The sequence below is a fragment of the Callorhinchus milii genome, unplaced genomic scaffold (assembly GCF_018977255.1).
Source record: "Callorhinchus milii isolate IMCB2004 unplaced genomic scaffold, IMCB_Cmil_1.0 Scaffold7, whole genome shotgun sequence".
Classification (NCBI taxonomy): domain Eukaryota; kingdom Metazoa; phylum Chordata; class Chondrichthyes; order Chimaeriformes; family Callorhinchidae; genus Callorhinchus; species Callorhinchus milii.
The window spans coordinates 17,068,335-17,094,761 of NW_024704748.1; the positions used below are offsets into that span (position 1 = coordinate 17,068,335).

The 26,427-nt window shown below is 37.2% G+C and overlaps 1 protein-coding gene across 1 annotated transcript in view; it reads left to right on the top strand.

The window, feature by feature from the left end:
* The window catches only part of LOC103181072 (catenin alpha-3), a 245,557-nt gene extending 219,766 nt beyond the window's left edge, over positions 1-25,791 (top strand). The window contains exons 16-18 of the mRNA XM_007897286.2: positions 2,699-2,804; positions 6,375-6,509; positions 22,808-25,791. Of these exons, the coding sequence (XP_007895477.2) occupies positions 2,699-2,804; positions 6,375-6,509; positions 22,808-23,095 (529 nt within the window). The 3' untranslated portion in view covers positions 23,096-25,791. The remainder of the gene's footprint in view (positions 1-2,698; positions 2,805-6,374; positions 6,510-22,807) is intronic.
* The last annotated feature ends 636 nt before the right edge of the window (positions 25,792-26,427 follow it).

Consider the following 26,427-nt stretch of genomic DNA (forward strand, 5'->3'; position numbering starts at 1 on the left):
TTAGCAAATCTTTCAATCTCCTATCCTGCATTTTCCCCATATGCCTGTAGTTTACTGCTTTTTAGATATCTATCTAAAAATCCTCCAATACAATGGCAGAACCTAGGAAGAGTTTGGCCAATTGTTCTGCATTATGATTGAAGCAGTGGTGCTTTTCGTGTTAACATAAATGTATCTACTGAAGCAGTTGTGGCCAACCGTTATGGTTAGCCAACTAAATACATTTCCTTGATTGAATATTTCTTGATTTATGCTATAATCAAGAAAAAACTGAAAACACACCACTAATTGAAATGCAGACTTACCGAGACTCATGCAAATGTTCAGGGGGTGGAGGATGGGGGGGGAGAGGGTGGCGCTTCTTGATGGCCCTGTGGCTACAGGTTGGCCACCAATGTGCAAGAGTCTACCTTGAAGCTAAAGTCAATAGAACCTTCACTGGGAAAACTTTCTTGTCAGAACCACCCATGCAAGAGAAGCATACTTCTTTATAGATTTATGGAATTGCTGAGGTGTTAGAATTCTTCAATCAAGCTTCCCCATGTGACTCAGTCAGTAAATCTGTCTACTTTGATTTAGTTCAATCGTATAGGCCCTAAATAGATCTGTATTGTTTTAGCAAATCTCAGATCAGGCACGACATTAAAATACACTACATAATAAAATAATAAATAAAATATTAAAATAAAATACTATGGCCTTGCCCGTCCACAGGCGCTATGTAAGTGGAGGGCGCTATATAAGTGCAAGTTGTTGTTGAAGGAGAAAAGTTAGTCAAAGTTTCTCCTCTTGTTCACTATCCAATGACCACTGTTAGAAAGTCTTCACATGTGGAAGTCAGATGACAAGAGGATTGGACTTTGCTGTGATATCCAGATGACTAAATAGCATTCCAGCATGCCTTATCAACAGCAAAATACCAACAAATTACATTTATATGGCGCCTTTCACATCAGGAGGATGTCCCAAGGTGTTGTCGAGGGTTCACATGAAAATTGGCCACAGGACATGATCCTGGAGGGGAAGCAATAAGCAGAAGCACGAAAGAGAAATTAATTTATAAGCCTTTTTGTCAGCCAGGTGTCTGACACATATAGAAACTATGCTTAAGAGTATCCAAGCCCGACTGAGAGTTCCACATAAGTTGAATGTGACCTAAAAGCATATAACATGCCTCCACTTGGAGGTGCAGAGCTTGAGCAGTAGCTACTTACTTCTGTGAATACCAATCAACGTGGATTCCAAGCCCTGGATACATGAAAATGTGTTCACAAACCCAGACCCCAGGTAAAGCCTTCCATCAGTTGCTGCCAAAGCCTCAGAGTTTCCTCATCAGATATTTGATGAAAAATCTGTCTTCAGCATGATGAGAGGACCTATACAGTACAGCATGTCTTGTGCCTGCTGCCTTAATGTTCTTAGAGTTCCACCTCCAATAAAACTATAGTACAAGATGTGCAATGAATTCACTTTGAGTTTATCTTTCACATTTGGCAGAGAAGATAAATATTGAAGTTAGCTTAGTGCAGCAGAGTGATTTAATCCCAGACTGAAATTCTGATCCACATTTGTAGACTAGAATTCGTATCATAAAGCAAAGCTTCTCATTAAGCTTGCACCACAGAATCCAAATATGTGAACATTTTTTTATCAGCAATGCATAACATCATAACCTTAATAACTTCATAACAAGTTAATTGTCATGTTTAGTGAAGCTTACACATTTAATAATTGATATATTTGATATCCAGCAAAATAGAAAAAAGTTAAATGCAATGGAAAATGATCCCATCTTGAATACCTCTGAAAATTAATGGCAGGGATAGAAGATTAATCCTTTTCTGTCGGTCAATTTAATACTTTAGTAAACGCAAAATGATTAGGAGAAACACATTTTGACACACTTGCTGCTTATGAAGACCATTAGGATTTTATTTTTTTTCTAAAACGAGATCATGTTTTATTTTCCTACTTTATAATAATAATAATCCTTGCATTTGATATAGCGCTTTTCACGTCTTCGAGAAATCTCAAAGTGCTTCACAGAATATACTGTAAAGTGAATTTACTGTGTATTTGCAGGTGAAACGAGGCAACCAATTGCTTATGGTTCTTTGCTTTATTTTTAAACATATATTTGGTCTTGCATTATATTCTTTGTATGATTTGCTGCAGGTTGGACTAGGAAAACGGGCAGATTAGAAACGTAGGACATTTTAGAAATGGGTCAAGTCTGCCTGACTTTAAGTAATCCTTTACAAGAAAATTGTAGGAAATTTGAGTGTTATGTTCAATTGCCATTCTACTGCCTATTCTACCCTTGCTTTGTCGAGACCTATGGCTCGATCATACTTATCGTTGAAGATAATGTTGCCCTCTGTGTTGTCTTACTGGAATTTTGTCCTCTGCTGTACGAACCTAAATAATCCAAGCTCCTCTCCCCAATCCATTTTTTAATATAGTGAAAAAAAAGCATGATTTTGTAAACACCCAATATCAGTAGAAAAACCTCTTTCCCTTTGCTTTGTGTTGGTTGTTATGGAATTATTAAGACCATAATGACAACTGTGTGAGGGTCCACTTATAAACACATTACAAATCTAAATGTGGAATCTTACACTTTTGAAATGTTTAATGTCTAAATGCCTTAATAATTTGCCATGTATTGCAGCTAAATGATCTGATTTGCATCCCACAGAGGTCGAGGGCCACTGAAACATATATCTGATGTAATCAATGCAGCCAAAACAATCTCAGAGTCGGGTTCCAGAATGGATATTTTAGCACGGCAGATTGCTAACCAGGTATCGTTTCTGTTTTTCTTTCACATATTTAAGTACGTTATGACAGGTGACAGATAATTCATGAGTATCAACCAGTAATGTGCTACAATGGATGAAACAAAGAGTTTTATTTCTTCCTTTCAGAGGTACACTATTATATTAAAATGTTCAACTCTGCAACCCTGTAGAGCATTGACAATCTATTGCATTTTACAGATGATACTTGCACAATTTAATGTCAGGATGGATTTGAACTTAAAATTGCACCATCGACTTGGAAACCCATCCAGTATGCCATCTTCAAATCAGTAGATATCTTGACCTGAACATTCTTTTTATAGTGCAGCTCTAATAATAACATGAATATTAAATAACAAATAACTCAAAATAGTTTTACTTTTGATTTGTTCTTATTTGAAATACAACAATCTATTTCTCAGTTGATAACATCTGTCTGTGAACCACATATTGCTCTTCTGTTCATCAATGCTGTTGTGATTTCACATCAAGGGTTTAGCGAGAATTCAGTATTCACGTCAGAAAACACTTGTGTCACAATGCATGATGGATGATTAGCACTGGCTTATCAACAGCTGCTTAAGTGCAGTAGGAATTCAGATAAGAATCTGCTTCATAATTCTGTTTATATCACTTGTAAATATTTTGCAAGTCTATGAGTTGGTATATTTCAAGAGAATCTGAATCTGCTAAACAAGTATTAAATTTGATACCGTAATAATTACAAATTGGATTATAAAAATATGAAATGTATTGCAAAATTTCCTATGTTGTCAATGTTTAGTAACAAAGCGTTCATTAGTATAATAATCATAATTAATAATCTTTGCATTTTATATAGCATCAATAATGTCAAACTGTCTGAAATCACTTTACAACTAATGCCTGTCAAGTGTAGTAACTGTGTATGTGTAGGCAAACATGGAGGCCAATCTGCACCCAACAGGTCCTACAAAAAGCGATGAAGTGAAAGTCCAGTTTACCTGGAGAATTGTTGGCCAAGACATCAGAAGAAACTGCCTTTTCTTTTAGTGGCATGAGACTAACTCTTGAAATTGATATTTTCTTTCTGTGCTTTTCAGCAACAATTCAATATAAGGAAAACTTCAGACTACAAATATGATTCTGAATGCTATGAGGTTAGAAAGTCAACAGCTTATAAGATTTAGATCTATTGTGGAAAAAATATGAGATATAAGTATAATTGTGCCATAGGCTGTTATAGAAAGCAAATCAAATTTGTTCCACAACAGCACCTGATGAGGCTGTGGCATGGGAATTGATAAATGTAGCTGTTGTGAATGGCAATGTGCAAACCTATGAGGGTAGATAGCTATGCTGGGGAATGGGGGAATTACTTCTCAGCACGAAAATGGTGAAAAGAGGCAAAAACTGCTAAATTTATGAACTAAGTTTGGTGCAAAAAATATTTTTATTGATCTGTTATGATGATGGTGGTGATGGTTAATGCAATTGTTTTTCACATGGCTTGTCTCTGATGACTTGACTGTATTCACAAACAGCACCACGCATCAGCTCATTTTGAAGATATATTCAGGCATTTTTTCTAGTTCTTCCGTTAGTGTGTACATTTATTAGTTTGATCCATCCTTTATCAATCATAATTTATTCATACTTTGTAGTGAAAAGAAGGAACTGCAGTTTTCCAATTCTGCTGTTTGTTTGGTGTTGAATAACTTGCTACTATTGATGGACAGAAAGCAAAATAGAGCAGTCCAGGTCTTTCCAGTAACATTTTAATATCCTCTGTACAAACCCGGTGCTTGTAATGCCATTTTATAGCTGAACGAGCATGAAAACGTACCGCAGCTACAAAGTGAATCTATTATTGGTAATCCTTATGTTTGTAACAAACACTCAGCATATCTAGGTCCTGTATTGACACTTATCTAACAACCAGTTATTCTGCTAGAGCTGATACGAAATCGCTTCCAGCAGTAGTGATTTGAAGTGGGAAAACTGATTTATATTTCCCGATCTGGATCACTTTTGCAGGAGGAGGCTGAGGATAACTCTTTGCAACTCTGTAAGAAATTGGATGCAAATAAGAATATGCACAAGAATCTACTAACCAAAGGCAAAACCTAGCTTCTTACTAAACCAGCTGGAAATGAATCAACTCTAACATTAAAACGGTCTCCGAAAAGTTCTTGCGTAGTTAGTCAATTAAAGGTCAAAGCGATCTTGGCAGGTAACCTTCAAAGTGAATGCACCTTAAACCCGATTTATGCTGTGATTCTTCATGAATTTCACAGCAAATTGTCACAAGTACGGTAAAATTTATGCATTATTGGCATCTAAAGTGAGACAGCTCCTTGGCTGAAGTAAGCTGTACCCAGAATTGTTAGCAGAATATTTAAATACTTGTTTCTTTCCTAGAATATATTGTCTTAGCATGATAATTTAATTGTTGAATTTTACAAATGTTGAATGAGAATATGACATCACTTTACCAACTGTATTTTTGAAATTTAGGAGTACTTTAAAAGTAAGACATGTGTACAAACCTTTAAAATTTGTGTGCGATAAGAAGATTTACCAGATTATTATTAAAGCAGTCAGACAAATTTTACTTTGAAGTCTGCAAAATGTGTCACTGCATTTGAATAAGTTCCTCTGTTGTCTCATTTGTTTCACTAATGGTCCACATAAGATCATGCCTGAGTAGAGGAATGAATGCAAAATTAAGCCAGGCTCATCCAAACTATCAGCTATGCATTGTCGACCAAGCAGGATAAGTCACAGACGACAAGTCTAATCACAGGCAGGCTATGAGCTGTCAAAGAACTAAGTAACAAAAATTGTACTGCATACTCTGGTGGAAACGTTTGTGTGTTTAGATCGACATAAAAATATTGTATTTGATTCCTTCTGGAGATCTATTGCTGTGTGGTTTTCTAATGCATAGTTATTAATTGTCTTTGAATAAAAATAAAATTACATTAACACTGATTAACCTTTTTGGTAGTTTGAGCAATACAGTTTGGGATTTCTACAGAATTGAGACTAGACCCTTGCTAGGCATGTGATCTGCAATGAGAATGCGTGACTTCCAAACCCATTTCAAAATCTAGAACTGTATTTTCAGCAGGTTGCTGAGTCACTTGTGCTTTGTTGTGGATGAGCTGACAGTTAACACCCACTGTCCTGTTATACTGACCAAGTGTCTGTGACTATTTTTAATTAGCATATTCAGAAAGCATTCCTCTACATTTGCTGTACTGGGAATACCGAAATATTCATATTAGAATTCACATATTCTGTGCAATTCTTTTTACTATACGCAATTTACAAAGTTCTTCCTCTGGGAATTTTTCTTTATTTATAGAGAAGCAGTTCTTAGTACAACCAGAAAATGTATCCATGCACATTGAATGCCACGGTAGCCTTTGCATGGTTTATAGTTTTGCAAAAAGGTATCCTAATATTGTAAAATTAAATATTGTTTTCTGATATAGAAATCGCACTGAAGCTCACATTTTTCAATTTTTTTTACTACATTAGTATTAAAAGAACCTGTATGTCAATCAATGCTGTTTTTTGTATTTTCAGTGTCAAGATCTGTCTTGTAAACATGACTTGTTGGCATACCTGGAACAGATCAAGCTCTACTCCCATCAGCTGAAAATCTGCAGCCAGGTCAAAGCTGAAATTCAAAGTCTTGGTGGAGAGCTGATTGTTTCTGCGGTGAGTAAAACCATGCCACTGAGAGACAATTATAAAAGCAAAGTATCGTTGTCCTTGATTTCACTGACATTTCAGATCTATGTAAGTGTCTACGTAATCTTTAATACATTCTGTGAGAATCATGATGAGAATAATGGTATATGTATTTTTAAAAATTTAGCTTATTGTTCATGAATTACAATGTATATATTCAAAAGCGGTCCAGTAATATTTAGTAATAATTAATGGTAAATCTGAAGCCTGATAGAAAATGGGCATATGTATTGGATGAGAACAGGATCAGGTTATGATCCCTTCCATAAATGAATAGCCTGTCAACACTCACTGTCTAGACTTGTACATAAAGAATGATCATTTTGTGAGTGCCTCCGGGAGAGTAAAAGAGGAGAATACACGAAACAATTCTCAAACAAAAAAATGTCATATATATACATAGGAATAATCTGTTCATGTCTTGTCTCACTTATTGTCCTTCAATAATTCTAAAATTCTCACTGAACTATTATAGATCAAGTCAATGGATTACTTCCTTGGTGACAACACTAACAGCCTAATTACACAGATCACAGTTATGTATCTACTCAGTACAGAATCACTTGATGAACATATTACAAAAGAGTTGATACATATTATCACATCTCCCCTCCCTCTTTGCCCATATTGCTTGATGTCTTATTGCTATCACAGTGAGATACGAGGTAAGAATGTCCTTAGTCTGATGGCCTAAATGCTCACAGAAAACCTGCATGTATTTATAATGCCCTCTAACAGGGTAATGCATCACATTAATTCAAAAATAAGGCAGCGATCTCTGTAGCTAAGGGCCAGATACTTCCTTTAAAGCACTGAACACCACACATTGCAACTAGCTTTGGGCAAACTTCTATTTACCCTGTTTGTTACCTTTACTTTCTCATGGTTGCGCTCATCCATCTACAGTCCTCTTCACTTTGAATGACAGAAGAGACTTCACTATAGTCGCTGTAAAATGTTAAAATCATCTGGTCAAGTGTCATTGGTCTAGTTCTAGCAATTTTACCTTCCTTCACAAATGGAACACTTCATTGCTCTTTATATCATATCTGGTGGAATAGCTATGGATTGATAAGTGCAGTTAACCATATCAATTTACAGTAAAAGACAGCTTTAGGGCTTAACATAAGAACATAAAACCTTCTGGTAGGGAGAAGAGAGCTAATTCTCTTAAGATGCGGATCTGCCTAGATATTTCATTATTAATCCTGTTCCTACGGTCGGTTGGGTAGCTCTACAAAATGTTCACTAATTGGTATCTAAACATTGCTCGGCTTATCACAATGATAGACACGCAGGAGAGCTCCCACTCTGGATTTATCACAAAACATAATTTGCAAATATAAGGATTCATAATCTAACTACTTGAATTCTAATGCTAAATGTTTCAAATCATTACAAAGGTATTGATGGTTGTTGAAAAATTTCTGATTGATATTATGTTATCCTTATGATTGGTCACATTACCCAATCCAGTTTAGAGACAGAGTGAGTAATTGTCTACTTATCAGTAAATCTATTGAGTTGTCCAGTGAGCAAATATTCTCTTCTTTCCGAGAAATGCACTGCCCTTCATTTTGTGTGCTTATGAGATTTACCAATTACAAGTAGATGTTATCAAGGTCAATAATTACTCAAACTTACCTGATCCCTTTCACTCTTTCCGTGTCCCATGGAGTATTTATTTATCTCAGTTTACTCCAATTTGCATAGCCTCTAATATGTTAACAAGGTAGTCATATTTGAAAGATATAATTGACCATTTAAATCTGCTACACGTTCCATTCTAATCTTACAAACTTTAATTTTGCTTAAGACTTTTTAACATTGTATCTCTAGTTCTGTGCTCACAATCTTAAACCTTAAATAGAAACCTTAACTGATTCATTAATCATCCCACCTAAAACATAAAGCAAACAATTTGCTGGTAATGTTCAGATAACAGATTCACCTGTAATTATCTTCATTGCTTGTTGGTTTCAATGTAAATAAGGGTTTCTGTAATTATATCTACCTGCAGTTACACATGGTCGCACAACCATAAATTGTACCCAATACTTTTGTATTATATTTACTAGAATCCTTTAATAATAATTTCCCAAGACTGTGACAGTTTTATTCCATTTAAGGGGAGCGTCAGCAAGCTACTTAACTATGGGGATATCACAGCTTGCCTTTTTTACTTGTTTCAAACTGCAGAACATACGTATCTTACAAACGACTAGTATTTTTAACCTTGAGTTGCTGTTATAGGTTCAATGTTGGTGCATGTGTACTCATTTCCAAAGTTAGCTCAATATTAGAAAACATCAGCGCACATATTATTTTTAATAATAATATTTGTATTATTAAAAATATTGTCTTGTGGTTGTATTCTGGAATTTCAGCAAAACATTAAAGTGAAATATCATTATCCACCAGTCAAAAGCTAGCATATGATTAGATAATAATAACTTGATATCAGAAGGTTTAGGTAAAGATTTGAATGTAACTGTAAGATAAGGATGTTCTGCAGTTTCAATATCACTCACATCCAAGGTTAAATATCATGTCAATAAAACAATTTGTCAAAGACATAGCAGACTTACTATATTTAACAGATTATACAGGAAGGGGCTTATTTTAATAGTATTTTTTAAAATTAAGATGCACCATAAAGGATGAAAGTAAAAACTCTTCAACTCTTCCAGCTTCAGTTGTGAAGCTCCATAGTCTGTGTGTAGTGATTTTTCCTTCAAGCACACCCCCTTTAGGATCTGATTAATGATGATACGACAAGGGAACCTTGTTATAGCACCCTCTATCGAGTGTTTAGATGCTGTTTCAACTAAAGTTTGGGTCTAATGCGAGCCCATGTTAATCAGAACCATGGTACATCTGACATCCCACTCTAAAAATGTCAAACTCGCGGGTATTCAGGTCAACGCTGATCTCACTTCGTATACATTGTTGGTAAGCGCACAGAGCATGAAGTGTCGCTGATGTCACTTTCTGCTCACTGTGCATAGTGCCACTGATGTCACTTTGCAAAGGAATTGATGTCAATGGTGTTTCTTGCACGTGGAGTCCACCCACGTACATCACAAAGTGACTTCAGAGATGTTTCCTGTGCATGGAGCACAACGCAAAGGAAATGTCATTAGCGGCAATTTAACAAACCCAGGAGCCCGCCATTTTTACACTATGCTTATAATGCAGCCTCTGAGCTTTTGGCCCCAGAGAACTGCATTACAATGATATTCCCCTGCATAATGTGATGCATAAAGAGCAGTAGTAGAACACTTGTTTACAGATAGGCAGAAAGATCAATGTGACAGATAATATTATAAATTAATGTGGCATGCCTAGTGCTTCTTTCCTGCGGGATGACACAGAGAGCATTATTGTTATGCCAGTAGTGTCGGAGATTTCAGGCAAATATAGCCGCAGCTTAGCAGCAGCTACTGTCACAGCAAAAAAAAAGTAGGAGACTGCAAAACCTGCACTTTGCTCGCCTTCTCTTTCAGAATTGGACATGCACAGAGTGATTTTTTTCTTTCTGACACTGCTCAGCTCACTGTAAATTCAGACAGTTTTGTGTCTATTTTTAAAATTACCTGCTTTGCAGGTCTGTTGAAAACGATCCACAACCAAACACATGTTGACCCTGATTCAGGAAAGTCAACTGTAGAATTGGATGCTATGCAGTTAGGTATACATTTCCATTTCAACCAAGAGCAAAGATGGATGTCCTGCTAAAGCTGATCGCATTCAGGATATGACCATGGAAAATAACACTATTTGATTCACAATTGCTGTACTATAGTGAGACATTGGGAACCTGTACAGCACTGAACCTAACCCAAAGGAACACACTATTTGAAAAATCACTTTAGCCATTGCTGAGTTTGCCTCAGGCTGCTCTAGTTGGGATAAAGCTCTGCAGTAGAATGGAAGTGGAGAGAAGTTGCTTACTTTAGCTGGTAGAATGTAACTGATTTGGAGAGTACTATTCTGTACGTATTAGCATTGAAGCGCTTAGAGACATCTCGAAGACATGATAGGCCCTATCTCAAATGCAAGGATTATTATTATATCATTTAATTAATGATGTGTATATTAATCACTGCAAGCATTGTGTTTTTATACATTTATAAAACATACATCTGTAAATACAGAGAACTGGCTTTTTCATGATGTTGATAATATTACACTGTAAACTATTTAAAAACTTTTTTCTGCAGAGATCACACTAATTTATATAGTGTATCAATTATTCTATATACTACCTCCTACTTAATTAAGGATTTTGGAAAAAATTAACACTTTTATACCTCAAAATTAATTACTAGTTATTTCTTCTATTATAAACAAAATTCAGATATGGCTCATTTGTATAAATCCAAAATGCATTGATGCACATAATAGGCACTACTACAATAGGATAGGTCATCCTTGCAACAATTTTGTATAATATTGTAGATACCAAATGTAACCTGTTAAATATAATGATGTTCTGGCAATGTAAAAGATTAATTATACCAAGGCAGGAGTCATGACCTTTAGACTTCCTCAGGGTACTATAATATGTCATTTTAATGGACCAAAACTACCTAGATATGCAGGTCAATCATAATTCATATCTTTCCATGAAACTAGCTGTCCTTGTATCATCATCAGTGGAGTCCTGTAGCTCAGTGGTTAGAGCACTCGCTTTGCAAGTGAGAGACCTGAGTTCAATTCCAGGCAGGGCGAAACCTTGGGCAAGTTTCCTTACTCCACACGCCTAATAATAATCCCTCCAAAACCAAAAACAATAATAAATTGGTCATTTTCAATCTACGACTGTTTGTGGGACATTGCTGTGCGCAATTGGCTGCCGCGTTCGCCCACAAATATACAGTCAATTCACTTTACAGTGTGTTCTGTGAAGCGCTTTGGGATGTCCTCCTGACATGAAAAGCGCTATATCAAATGCAAGGATTATTATTATTATTATTATCATTTTTGGAGAAATCATGTCAAATGGTTCCCTGTCCTATATCCAGGATCCAGAAAGTGAAGATTCTTCCCTATCTTTTGTACATTTTACATCCAGGTATATTCTTTGAACAACCATAAGGAACTTTATCTTTTCATTTATCTTGGGGAAACCCACTTAAATTGTTTTCTTTGGTTCGTGGTTTGTTTAAACCTCTTTGTCCTGTGCCGCTTGCTGCCTTGTAAAGATACTGGAAACCACTGAAGAAGGTTATCAAATCCTGGATTTCATCTGCGAATGTATTCCAGCTGATGGATTTGTGTAAGGTTCTGTGGCAGGCTCACTAAGCCTGACAAAGTATTCTAGAAATCCACAGGCAGAAAGCAAGCAGGAAACAAGCAAAACAAATAGACAAAACAGAAGTAGTATTTGGGGCAGAAACTTCACCTTTTGCTTAATGTTTTAAATTTCTATTGGCGACTGTTGCTTTTGCAAGGCTGATTTAAATTAGTGACCCTGCAGTGAAGTATGAATTGAAACAAATTTCCTTTTAAGTAGTAAAATTTAATAAAAGATTAGCAAGGTTATCCATATCAAAGTTATATGTTTCATCAAATTAATGCTTACGACGCATTAGTAATCAAATTAATGCTTACAAGGGGTTAGTAAAGTTCTCTGCAATAGGTTGATCAGATCAATATAGTGGCTTTGATGGAGGAATCAACATGTTAAGGTGTGTCGATCCATATTAATTGTAGTGTGTCCCTCTTTCCTCAAGATTGGTTGTGGTTAGCTGCTCCATTCCCAAAACTCAGCTTTTTTTCTCTAACCCAAAAATCTCTAGTCCTTTATACCTCTTTGGTCATGTATACCAGTCTGTTCAATGTGTTGTTAAAAACACCAGCTGCAATTCAAGAAGAAACTTTATCTTCTATTTGTCCTTGCATCTGTGCATTCGGGTCATATAGGCAGCTTTTATGAAGTTTTGTCTCATCGCATAAAATGAGAAATACCATTACTCCAAACAATAAGTTACAGCTAGATTTTAACATACATTGAGATACTCTTTATCAAATATAGAACCTAGTATTTATCGCACCTATCACATCTAGGCTCGAGTATGCCAACTCCCTGCTTGTCGGCCTTCCCAACTCTTCCCTCCACATGTGGCAGATCATCCAGAACTCTGCAGCTTGTATCCTCTCCCGCACCAGAGTCTATGACCCTATTAGCCCCATCCTCACCCATACCTCAGAGGATAGAGTTCAAAATCCTCATCCTAGACTTCAAGGCCCTCCACGGCTTTGCTCCTTCCTACCACTGTGACCTGCTACTCCCCCCATATCAACCTGTGTCCACTCCCTCTGTTTAGCAGGCTCTGGCCTGCTCCACATCCCCCGCCCAACCCATTCCACCATTGGTGGTCGAGCCTTCAGCCTCTCTGCCCCCACCCTTTGGAACTCTATACCACAGTCGCTTTGCCTTGCTCCCTCTCTTGCCTCCTTCAAAGCAAGTCTCAAGATCCTCCTCTTCAAATAATTCTCTTCAAATAATCAAAACTAGCCTCTACTTTCCTGTGCTCGCTGGTAGACATGCTAATTTGTATGCTGCACTGTTTCTGGTTGCCATGTTAAGACCGGTATTATTACTCCTCGAAAGATGCTTATCTTTAGTTATTAAATCTGAACCCGTGAATATTTTGTCAGATCAATCAATAGAAGGCAGGTGGTATTTGTACAACCTCATATTGACTTTATCTGTAGCTGCTATTTGCTGGTATGTTCAAAGTATAATAATAATAATCCTTGCATTTGATATAGCGCCTTATCACAATGTCGAGACGTCTCAAAGTGATTCACAGGATATACTGTAAAGTGGAGTGACTGTGGATTTTGTGGACGAAACACGGTAGCCAATTGCGCGCAGTAGTGTTCCACAAACAGTCATGGATCGAGCGACCAAATTATTATTATTGTTTATTTTTGAAGGGATTATTACCCCCAGAAAAGCGATCCACCAATCGACTAACAACCGGGATCTGACTTACTGCTGGGTAAACAATGTAGGTGGTCTACCTGTCAGTCTCATTTTAAACCTGCTTTGGCAACAGTAGAACCTACTGGTATAGAGCGTTTAACCCTTCGGTGCACAGTTGAATAACCTGTTGCCATCGGTGACCGTGCTGCCACTGACCACACACTAATTATATTCTTCCAGTTTCAAGCATGCATTTTAATTTGGTGATGGTGTTATGAACATGGTACCACCATGTACACTGTTCGTATACCAACATAGACCCAGTCTACATTCAGCTCAATCCTTTTGCATTAATTTTAAACCTCTTTGGGGAGTAAGTGGTGCAAAAGCAAAGTAGCAGTTGAACTGTGCTTGAATGTCATGCCAGTCTACTCTCAGTCCATTGCAAACACAATGATGTTGATTGTCAGGAATGAAAGCTTCAGATAGTGTAGGCAAAGGCACTGAAGGGAAGCTGATGACAGATGAGGTACATCCAGAGTAACCCAAAATAAGCTAGGCCTTTATTGTTCTGGTAAAGCTAGTGACAGTACAACTGCCATTACCTTCTGCCAATATTTACTTTACTGCATTGCCAAAATGAATAAACCATGACTTTTTGCCATTTACAATTCACTATAAAAACACACAGTTTACACATCAGCCAATGCTTCAATGCAAAAACTAAGTAACAAAAGATGATGCATGACAAGCTATTTTGTATAATATATTTAGTGCCTAAGTAAAATTCAAAGAATTTCCGTTTTTGACTATTATTTAAAGATTTATAAGATAATAGGTGTCCCTTGACTTCAAACATACTTCTCATGTGGATGGAACTACACAAATTACTACACGTTACTTTGTTACAGAAGCTGCAAATTTCTGAAATCAGTAAATAATATGCCATTTACTCTCTTATTACCAAATCTGAAGAGAGTGCTGTCACAGTTAAATAACAGCAAAGCGGTTTATTTTGACACAGGAAAAAGCAGTTTGCCATTCACTTGTCGGTCACATGTGATGAAATTATCTTGATGAACCATGGGGAAAGGAAAGAATCAGACCTGTTCCAAAAAGCGACATTCTGCACATACTTAATCCAAACTATTGGTATCAAATAGCCATTCGTTTACAATTCATCTGCAATACATTATTATGATTCTACAATACATCCTGAATTACTCTTTGCTATGTTACTTTGTTACAGAAGCTGCAAATTGCTGAAAACAGTAAATAATATGCAATATACTCTTAGCCTGAAACTACAGTGTAACCTCAGATCATCTATTAGTACAGGTACTGGTAAAGCCAGTGAGTGAAGGGAACATTTGTTACAATTCATTCCTGGGGTTTCATTTTTTTCTCAGAAGGGTTTCTGAATATTGCCAATTATACCTGATCAGGTCAGCCCTGTAGATTCCTGATAGATTCTTGTATTTCGGAATTCATACATGGTAATTCACGAGGGACAAAACTTGCTTCTTGGATGCATCTTAGGTTAGAACAGTATTTCTGTGATCCATTTACTCTGCATGCAAAGCGCCTCAAAAAGTAGGGTCTAAATTGGGGCTTTAGCAGCAAAATTCATGCTAAAGCCTCGCTGCTGAGTCCACTTTGAGAAAGTGACTTAGAAACTTTCAAGCAGAACTTTTTATGTTATTTAAAATGCTGGTTAAATAAGCATCTTCTTCAATAACACAAAAAGCCTAACACTCGATTTTGGAGTTCTGTAAACACACAGCCAAGTGCATATGCATGAAACTCTGAAACCTCTCACCAATACAAAACAAGAAACATAAATCAGATTCATACTGTATACCACTTTCCTGAAGAAAGCAACATTGCTTCACTTACAGCAATATAAATGAAGCATAAACCTCCCCTGTCAGCTACAGAACATACCCTTTATCTTGGTCACCTGCTTAATGGACTGTTTAACAATCTCTGCAGAAAACCAATTAGTTGATATACATAGATTAGAACTACTATTTGGAATATCCCATTTCTCAAAATGTTACAAATATTCAGGTCATTATAGTAATACTCATGTTCCCATGTTATGATAAGATTTTGTGGGGAAGGTGGTCCTAGACTGTGGAGTGTAATTGTTCGTGTAATTGTATTTCTATCATTGTCGTGTTTATAATTGTTTGAGCCTACCATTAGTCTCTTCTGTAGCAACTTCACATTAAATAGCCACTATTTGTAATTTTCTTAACATTCTTTTCACCACCAAAGTATAACTGGCAAAAACTAATACTCTGGAGAAATCTACAAAAGCTGGTTTCTACCCTTTTGATTCGGTGGTGTGGAATGAAGAATCAGAATGTAACAATTGCAACCAGGTTACAATTTGACAATTTGTCAATTCAATTGTCTGTGGTATTTCCAACCAAATTCTTTGGAATATCCACAAATCATCACTTTTTTAGGTGCTTTGCATGCAAAGTAAATGAATCACAGGAACAATGCTATTTCTAACCTAAGATGTATCCAAGAAGCAACTTTTGTCCCTCTTCAATCAGTATATTATGAATAATAATAATAATCCTTGCAATTGATGTAGCACCTTATCACGTCATCGAGATGTCTCAAAGCACTTCACAGAATGTACTGTAAAGTCGATTGACTGCATTTTGTGGCAGGCAGTTTGAGCACAACAATGTCTCAGAAACAGCAGGGAGTGAGTGACCAATTTCATCTGGTGGAATTTGTTGGCAAAGACACTGGGAGAAACTCCCTTCTCTGTTCAAATAGTGCCATGGGATCTTTAACATCCACCTGAGCAGGTTTAATATCTCATCTGAAAAACATATTCAAAGGACTCTGAAATACAAGAATCTATAAGGAATCTATAGCGCTGCCCTAATCAGGTTTAATTAGTAATATTCAGAAAACCTTTCTGAGAAACAAATGATACCCCAGGATGCAATTGTAACAAATGTCTCCTTCACCCTTTTACCCACAGATAAACTGATAGATCATCTGTTATAAAGTACATAACATATCTCCATGAAACAAATTAGATAATACAAGCTGGCCCAATAACAATAATACTTGCTTAGAAGTTCCAAACGCTATTCATAGTATGTACTAATATTTTAACTCAGGCATTTATTTCAGTCATAGCTACATTAATTAGCATGAAAAGGAAAACAGTGCAATTTTAGTCGAACAAAGGATTTGCATCCCACCTTGTGTAGTATTAACCATGCAAAACCATTCCTGGTTTCATTGCTGAAATTGCTGCTCTTAGCTGCACCAGTAGAAGAGTTGATACAATTTGTCTAAATGCTCTTGGAATAATCTATGGAAGGTACCAATGCTTGTGGCCGCTGTGAGAGTCAGCACCTTCAAGGGAAGAGAAGGGGAGAATATTGGCTGCAAAAGAGGGATAGAACTAATTGCAGCCTAGAGAGTCCTCAGTCTGGTTCATAAATTTCTCAGAAACCTAGTAGTAGGTATTTTTGCACCGAGAGTCGGGAGGTTAGACCAAGGCAACATTATTCTTCGATTTTAATCTGTTCTGTCATGGGTAATTCATGCACCTTATACATAAATTTAATATTTAGATGGAAATTAAAGCAGTAGAAGTAAAAGATGTGATATGAATTGAAGTTTAAAAGCGATGAAAAATACAGTTTGTACTAAAGGTGATGAATTATGGGTGCTGGCACAAATACATTTCTTTTGCTTGCCACTATGCTTGGCGTTGCTTCCCCTGCTCCCAACACAAGGGAGCTAAAGGCATTTTCATGCTGAAGAAGTTGCACCAGCTGGAGTGTTCCAGTCATTCAATTTTTATTTCCTTTTTATTCCCCTTTCCCTGCAGTACAGCAATTATAATTGTGCCAGGCATATACTATCAACTGAGAACTGGTGTTATCCCATCTCTGCTGGAAAACACATTATCTTTCATTCATTCTGAAACAAGGATAAAGGGAGGGAGTTCTAAATTATTGAGAGGAATTCACACTTACCTGGCAGGGACATTTATGTCCCGCATCCTACTATCAACACAAGTTGAATGGTGTCAGAAGAGGCCAAACGTTCTGCTCATTTCACTGTAATTGAATGTGACATGTGTTGTGTGCCAGAATGGAATGTACTATTTCCTTTACAGCACAAATATAAACCCTTTGCATTAGGTTTGCATTGGTGATCATGAATGGTTCAGTTCAAGTCTTCTATCTTGTATCTTTTTCTTCTATCTTCTATACTAATAAAACAACAATGTCTTTCTGCGCTTCAAGGATCTCCATAACCGACTGACATATAGACATGACAATGTACTATCAACATAGTAGATGGTGAGTCTGTTACATCTATCCTTATATCACACATTGATTGGAAAATGAGTCCAAACTGTAAATGAGCAAGAACATGACACTGTGGTTCTTCAATTCTTCCAATTACGAAGGGAACTGCAGTAGAGTAGCAGGAGCACTGATCTTGATTGAAGGAATTAATATTGTAAGAGAAAAAGTTAATTTGACAGATCATTAGCAGTAGGGTAACATTAAAAGCGACAGTGCTGTTAATGTCACCTGCCTAAGGCATACTGCTCCTCCTTAATTAATGTTGTATTATAGGCAGTTTGTACTATGACTGCAAGTGCACTAGGGACCATTTAAACCATAAAGGTTATACTTCCTTGGAGTTGCTTCAATGAACTAAATGGCATTTGTATGGTGTGTTTCCAATTATTAATTTTATTTCTCCAATGGCTTCATAAATGTGGATATTTGTAGGGTTAACGGAAGCCGAGTGACTAGTCTGCCCTTCCAAGTCCTGGCGATGAGCCAGGCTGACTGTGCTGTCATCAGCAGTGCCCTGGAATCCTGCGGATCCGCCTGGCTCAGGAACCAGAACTACCGAGACAGCCACAGAGGTCTGGCTCGACCCCAACATTACATTGCCAAGCAAGTCACCTTGGAGCCAGTTCTGCTCGAAGGACACTCCTCTTACTTCTTAAACCCACCCCCAGCAATGTAAAAATTCATACAAATTTTAAAACAATACAGCCAGTGACAAGCTATATATCTCTCTCTATGTCTGTCCGTGTGTGTCTCTTTATCTGTCGCTCTCTGTCTGTGTGTGTCTCTGTATCTCTCTCTCACTGTCTGTGTATGTCCCTGTATCTGTGTGTGTGGGGATCTCTCTCTCTCTCTGTTTGTGTATGTCTCTCTATATCTATATCTGTGTCTCTCCTGTTACCGGTTTGAAAGTGATTGACAGGTTCTCCTGCTAACCTCCGCCTCGCTCCACTGTTTTTCCCATCAGGTCAGACCAAGACTGTGCTCCGGACACACAGTCAACTGTGGTTGTGAGTCAGATGAAATCATTCCCCGGCACATGTGCAACCCGTGGCCCCCCATTCGGACCACCCTGGTATAAGATATTTTGACCTTTTATACTTTTTTTAAAAAAAAATTCCAAAAAAGTCTTTTCCTTATGTTCATTTTTGTGCCTGTTTAATGCACCAGTATTTTTTGTAGGTGGAACCCGTATAATCCATTTCCAAAGTTAATTATTTCATTCAGTCAACTTTAGAACTCCTAGGATTAACAGCCTCATGTCGATAAAACAGGTCACTTTCCATAGAGATTATTTCTTAGGCAGACAAATTGTCTTTGCTGTTCTACCAGAAGCCTGGATAGAATAAGTCATATGTGGTGCTGGAAGAGCTAATGTATAATTATATAATTTCAACATATGTTCATTATTATTAATTATAAAACCAGCAACCCACTGCTGATTTGTATTTCTGTGATTCCTAACATTATGCAAAGGACAATTGTTTGCCCTTTTAATGCCAAATCAATTTTAAAAAATGTTTTGACTCTAATATGAGCTAGTTTTAACATTTACACAATATACTGTTAATAAATTATATTGTGTTCTTCTGGAAACAACCTTTAGAGTAATTTATTATTGTTGCCTTTTTAGCCTACCAATTAGCACATAAATTGATAGCATTAATTCTTGCTCTGACATTATATAACAGCTGATATTTTTCTTACCTTAACATGCACAATAGAGTCAGTATCTTTCCATGTATGCATTTTCCATCTTAGTTTTTAGAAGATAGTACTGCCAACCTCATGGGGATTGAATGCTTCACAAATTTCACTGACCAGCTCTTTGAGGGCAAACACAGGAACTGTGTTGTGTTGTTTCTGATGGTGGCATTGTTAAAATACATTGTGGCTACAACCTTCACAAGATCTATTCATTCAAGGATGATTCAAGGCATAATTGTAAACAGACCTGCCAGAAAACAGACTACAGTTTCAGATGCACCGAGGTTACATTCAGATACACTGAAACAGCAGAACAAGAGGACACAGATTTAAGGTTGCAAAGAGCATTTACAGGACTGACACAGGACTTACAGGAAGTATTTCTTTACCCAGAGGGTAATTGCCAACTGAAACAGGTTACCAGACTGGCGGGTTGAGATCAGGTTGCTGAATTAATTTGTAAAACATTCTGGAAGTATGAAATCAAATGGGCCAAGGGCCTTCATCATTCAAACCTTTCTTGTGACTTTTTTAAAAACAACTTAAAGACACAGTGTAAGAAATTAGAACATAAACCTTGTATAGCCACAGACGACCTCTGTTGTTGCAGCTGCTTATGCTGCAATTAAAAAGATGGAAGTCTAGTACAGTGTTAACTTGTAGACGATGCTACGAGCTTTCCAAATTCCAAATAGTCTTACGTTCCAGTTCTGAATATTTTATCTTATTAAAATGTAACTCATCTTTTATCTACTAGCCTGAAAGGTATCATTGCGGTTATTTGGGAATCTTATAATGCTTGAAGGAACTGGCTTGAAGGAGATACCTAAGCTTATGTTAAGGAATAGAATTAACATTTGAAGCTGAAGTACTCTAGGTTAATACTTATCTTTAGTGGCTTAATTGAGTCCCTGGCAGTGATGATCATTAATTAAGGCTGGATCGGCATCAACTCCACACGTTAATTCCATTCCCTCCATCAACAGACGTGAGTAACTCAAACTAGGCATCCTCATGATGTCACAAGTATTACTGTCACAACACAAATATAAAACAAACAGCAACAAAAGATGGCATGGACAAGTCTTTGAACGTGTTTTTAAAATAAATTTACTCATCATGACATTCACCGTTTCAAAGTAGATGTTGAACAAAAGGATTGTAATAATTGAACAATAATAAGTATTGAACAGTAATGTACTTGTGGGAGCAGAGTAGCTTGATTAATGTGAACTGTACCATTAGCATTCAGTTATACTTTTTAAAGGAAGAGGTATGTTGGACTACTTTCTGTACAAAGAATTCACCAACTTTCTCCCAAAAAGTTAGATTTATAATCATGATTGCTTGGCTGTAAATACATTTGAGTTTTGTGTTTGTGCTTCCAAGAGGCAGATATACTGTACTTCCCTTCATAGCTGTTCCCATGCTATTGACTAAAGGTACAGGTGGATATGTGCTATAACTATCTTCTATTTAATAGACATCGGAGCTTTGAACCAACCTGAGAGTGATTCATGGGAGAATGTTAAGAACAACAACAACAAAATTACATTTGTATAGCACCTTTCATGTCGGGAGGACGTCTCAAGGTGCTGGACAATCAGAGTTTCGGACCCGAGCTGGGGGTTGGGATCGGGGAGGGTGGAGGGCAGTGGGGGAAGGAGGGTGGCAGAAGGCACTGTCGAAGTTGAGGGTCTTGAGATTGATCTTGAAGGAGGCAAGTGAGGGGGCGAGGCGGAGGGACTGCGGGGTGGAGTTCTAGAGGGTGGGGACAGAGTGGCTGAAGGCCCGCCCGCCAATGGTGGGGCAGGTGAGGTGGGGGACGTGAAGCAGGAGCCCACTGAGCAGAGGGAATGAGCAGGTTGGTGAGAGGTTAGGAGGTTGCAGAGGTAGGGGCAAGCAAGGCCTTGAAAGGCTTTAAAGGTGAGGACCAGGATCTTGAACTGTATCCTCTGTGTGCTGGGAAGCCAGTGGAGTCGGGCGAGGCTGGGGGTGATAGGGTCACGGAGTCTAGTGCAGGAGAGGACACAGGCTGCAGAGTTCTGGATGATCTGCAGCCTATGGAAGGAGGAGTTGGGGAGGCCGACAAGCAGGGCATTGGCATATTCAAGCCTGGATGTAATGAAGGCATGTATGAGGGTTTTGGTGGCCTGAGGGGTGAGGCAGAGGTGGAGTCAGCTGATGTTGCGGTGGTGAGGAACTCAGAGCAGATCATGGCACGGATGTGGGGGAGAAAGGGCAAATGAGATGCCTAGTAGAAACCCATCTTTATTGTTGAGTACACAACACTGACGAGCCAGAAGTTGGCATTGGGCATCTCTGTAGTGATCAAGGCCAGTGAGCAATGTACTATTGTGCCAGATACCATTATAGTGAATAGAGATGTTCTGGAATGCATCTAACTCCCATACCTTACCTCAAAATCTATGCTATCAAAGAGTCTATGAAAAGAATGGAGGCATGCTGTGTTACCCTCAACCAGAACTCAAAAATCAAATATGCACAACATGGTCATTAATATGGATATAAAAGCTTATTTTTTTGGTAAGAAAATAATTTTTATATTTAAATATATTCAAATATTTAATATTTTTTTCCAAAACAAGTGGCAACATCTGCTGGTGTTTAAGGAAACAATATAATTTTAATAGCTTTGATGACACTCTTAACTCCTGTTAAGATGTTTTTTCACAACATATGGTTAAGCAGTATTGTACTACATGCTTGGCTACACAGGAAAGATCACTGATGTAAATGATGACAGTATTGCTTTACCAATCTCACCTGCACCACATATATTTTTGTCATAGCTTTACAAAAGCTCCATTGTAGGAGTTCAGCCTGGAGCAGGTAATGCATCTTCTGCAGCACCAGTTTGTCCCACAGGGCAACACAACTATTTCAGAGGAGACTGTTCCGATTCTGACTTTTCAGTAAAATTACTGAGCTTTAAAACCCTGCAATGAGAAGATATGCACAGGATTTTGAAACAAATCCAAAGAACGATTTCTTGACAATGGTAATAACCCATCACTTCATATTTTCTCTTCAACTCTGAAGAATTGCCTCAAATATTGCTTTCTGAAAGTAATTGCGTTGGGATTTCTTTTATACACATATGCTCCCATCACAAAAATGAAATTAAGGTTCCCAGAGATTGAAATAATTTAAATATGTTTTTTCTGGTACAAGATTAAAATGATGTAATTCTTTAGTAATGTTTAACATTAATGAATTTTTAAAACATTTTTTCTATACAGTTGGATAGCATTACTTCACTCATTCACGCCGCCAAGAATCTGATGAATGCTGTAGTTTATACAGTGAAGATGTCCTACATTGCATCAACCAAGATTATTCGGCTACAAAGCCCTTCTGGCGTACACCATTCTGTTGTAATGTGGAGGATGAAAGCTCCTGAAAAGAAACCGTTGATTAAAAGAGAGAAGCCTGAAGAAATGTCTGCTGCAGTCAGGAAGGGTTCTGCAAAGAAAAAGATCCATCCTGTGAAAGCAATGAGTGAGTTCAGAGGAAGAAATGTTTCTTAAACTCTAAAAGAACTTCACACATATATCCAACATATATTCTTAAAATTGATCGTGCACAAATATTTCAACATGGATCATTCGTACATGAATAGCATTCAATTGAACATTTATAGACCATTTATCCTGCACCTTTATTATTGTTACACTGATATGGTTGCATCACATTGACACTAATCAGTATATAATAAATCAGCTTTTGGAGGCATTGTTTTGATTCGGAGCCTCTGTCCTGAAACCACCTAAGTAGAATTTATATATCTAGACAAATTTTAAAAAACCTTTCATTTTAATTTTTAAATATTTTAAATTATTTAAAATTATTTTAAATAATTTATATTTAATAACTTCTCAGAAGTAGCTGGAAAATGGAAGAAACATAAGTGGTAAGTTATTTGGTGCTGTTTAGCAGAGATCTACCTGTAGCTGCACATATGCAGAGTTATCCTTAACCTTGGACTAGAGTGAGGCGGAATAGAAAATGTAATCTGACTTTCTGTTGCATCAGATTTCACATCCAATCTCTGCAAAGAGGCGTCCAGATGTTTTACCAAGAATTCCTTGTCAGAGTTGGTACTAATGTGACAGGACAAATTACTTGTGAAACCTAGGAAAAGCACAGAAACAGATGAGCAGTGGGACAATTGGTAAAATCTGATTTGTTCAAGCTCAGGGAGTCTCCAGTGTCAAAGCGAAAGAGCAGAGTAATATTCCTGAAAAGCAGCTCCGACACTTTATATTTCCTTTGCTCTTCTTATATTATCCGTTGTGAATGATCCCCAAAGCCATATACAGTCTACCAGTAGAGATCTTTACAAATTATCGTTGGTATCACATAAGACATCGCCAAAAACTGGCAACTGAATTTTTCAGCTGCTATGCGAAAGGAATAATATCACTTACTAATGCTGACAATTTCAATTATTTTTATGTATTCTGATTATCATCTTTTTACTAAACATATATACTGCTCCACATTATGTTTTAGCAGCAGATTAATAGAATAAAATAGGATGGAATAGATGTCTGTAGTATATATGAGGTATGATCATATAATTGTTCTATGCAAAACTCAAATAATTCATGAAAATCAAAAGCTAATATATTTGGATTTATATCACTGATTGATTTCACATTATTTCCAACATTTGAATATTATAAGACAGAATGAGTACATATTAATTTATTATAGAATTAATATATTAATAGACTTGTTATTTTCACTGGATATCAATGATTTAATGACTTTGAGAGAATTTAAATTTAACATTGGCTCTCTGTCCAGTGGCTGTATTTGTTTTAATAATTCAGAATTATTAATTGTATTATGCTAATTTGTGAGTTTTGCTATGAAAACAGAACCATTGTATTAAGAGGACATTTCAAACCCTTCAGATGGCCCTTTTCAGCTAAACAAAATTAGCATCTAAAGCTTCTGAAGCAAAATATAATGACTTAGAACTAGACAGCAGCATGAAACCATGGGATATTCTTCAATACAGTGATATACTTGAAATAGTTGTCCTTTCTTGAAACCTTTCAGTCTTCTCAAGGTTAATAATTCGAGCAGAGAGCATATATTTAGAAGCTGCAAGTATAATTAAGACTAAAAATACAGTTAACTGAGTTATGATTTTTTTCACATATATAAACCAAATGCATTGTTTTATTGATGGGTGCTGTCAGGAGTTTCTGGGTTGCAAGGATCGTTCATCTTTTGAATTGTTAATTATTTGAAAATTTTGTTTAGAGTGACCTTCCCACCACACAAAGTCAAATTTTAAAATTCTCATTGGAGTTCCAAAATATATCTTGGGGCAAATTTAATATAGTAAGATTGGATTCTGGTTTCTATTTTCTTTAAAGGGAATAGCTGGCCTCCTGATATATGGAGTGTAAATGAACCTCAACCCTCAAACAATGAAGTTTAGTTATCGCAGGACAACACATGCATTACTTTTGATTCTTGTTGAAGTCAATTATATAGACAAATGGATTATAAAAACATAATACATGTACATTTCAGTTCATTCTGTAATATTTGATACCCCCTAAAAATCGTTATTTTTGTGATTTATGTAAAAATTCTTAAATTGCAATGAAGAGTTAGCCTAAAGGTTTTAGTATATTTGCATTCTGTTTAAAATACATCAAGGCAACAAATGATAAAAATGTATAGAAAAGTCATGTGTATCAAAATTACACAAGAGATATCACTAATGAGATATCATTTCTAGGTCTGTAGTGCAAGTGAGTAGTTAATCTAAGATGTCCATTGCCAAAGTGGTTTTATTGATCCCAGGTTATATCTAGAAATTCCAATCCCACAAGCCTGTAATCGCTTGTTGAAGTGAGCTGGCATTTTAAACATCAGCACCCAGAATTTCAAAAGGGCTATTCTGAATTCATATTTTGGTCTGGCTGGGACATGCAAATGGTTATAAGTTTTTTTCAAAAGAAAAGTATAGTTTTTTTTTATTATTTTAATCTATCCTTCTCTACCGCCTCTCCTCTCCTCTCCATCTTCATGGTTTTGTTCTTGCCTGGTTTCATCCTTACCTTTCCCCATCGTCTGCACTTAGTATCCACCAACGGCTTCTCCTCCTGCCCAACACGTGCAGCGTTCCAAAGGGCTCTGTCGATGTTCCTCTCTTTAATATCTACATGCTCCCGCTTGGTGATATCATCCATAGGATTGGGGTTAACTTCCACATTCATGCGGATGACACCAACTATATCTCTTTTCCTCCACTCTCGACTCCAATACACCAATGTCCTGGAGAATTGTCTGTCAGCCACCACGTTCTGGATGAGAGCTAACTTTCTCCAGTTAAACGTTGATAAGACGAAGGCCCTACTGCTTGGTTCCCATCAGTGCCTCCTCACCTCAGGCATTGACAGCATCATCATTCACGGATGCACTCTCCATCTCACAGAGCCAGCATGGAACCCTAGTGGCCTGTTCGATGCTCAATTATCCTTTAAGTTATTCATTCATATCACGACATGTTCTGCCTTCCCCCACCTCTGAAACATTGCCTGCCTCCCCCACTGTCTCTCTCCTTAGCTGCCGAGCCCCCCATTCATGTATTCATCACATCCAGGGTCAACTACACTAACTCCCTGCTCAATAGACTTCCCCAACTCTTCCCTCCACAAGCTGCAGATTATTCAGAACTCTGCAGCTCTCATCCTCTCTCGTACCAGACTTTGTGAACTGATAACCCCCATCCTCGCCAAGCTCCACTAGCTCCCCCTCTCAGAGTATCGAGTTTAAAATCATTGTCCTCACTTTTAAAGCTCTCGACGTTCATGCTTCTCCCTAACTCTGTAAT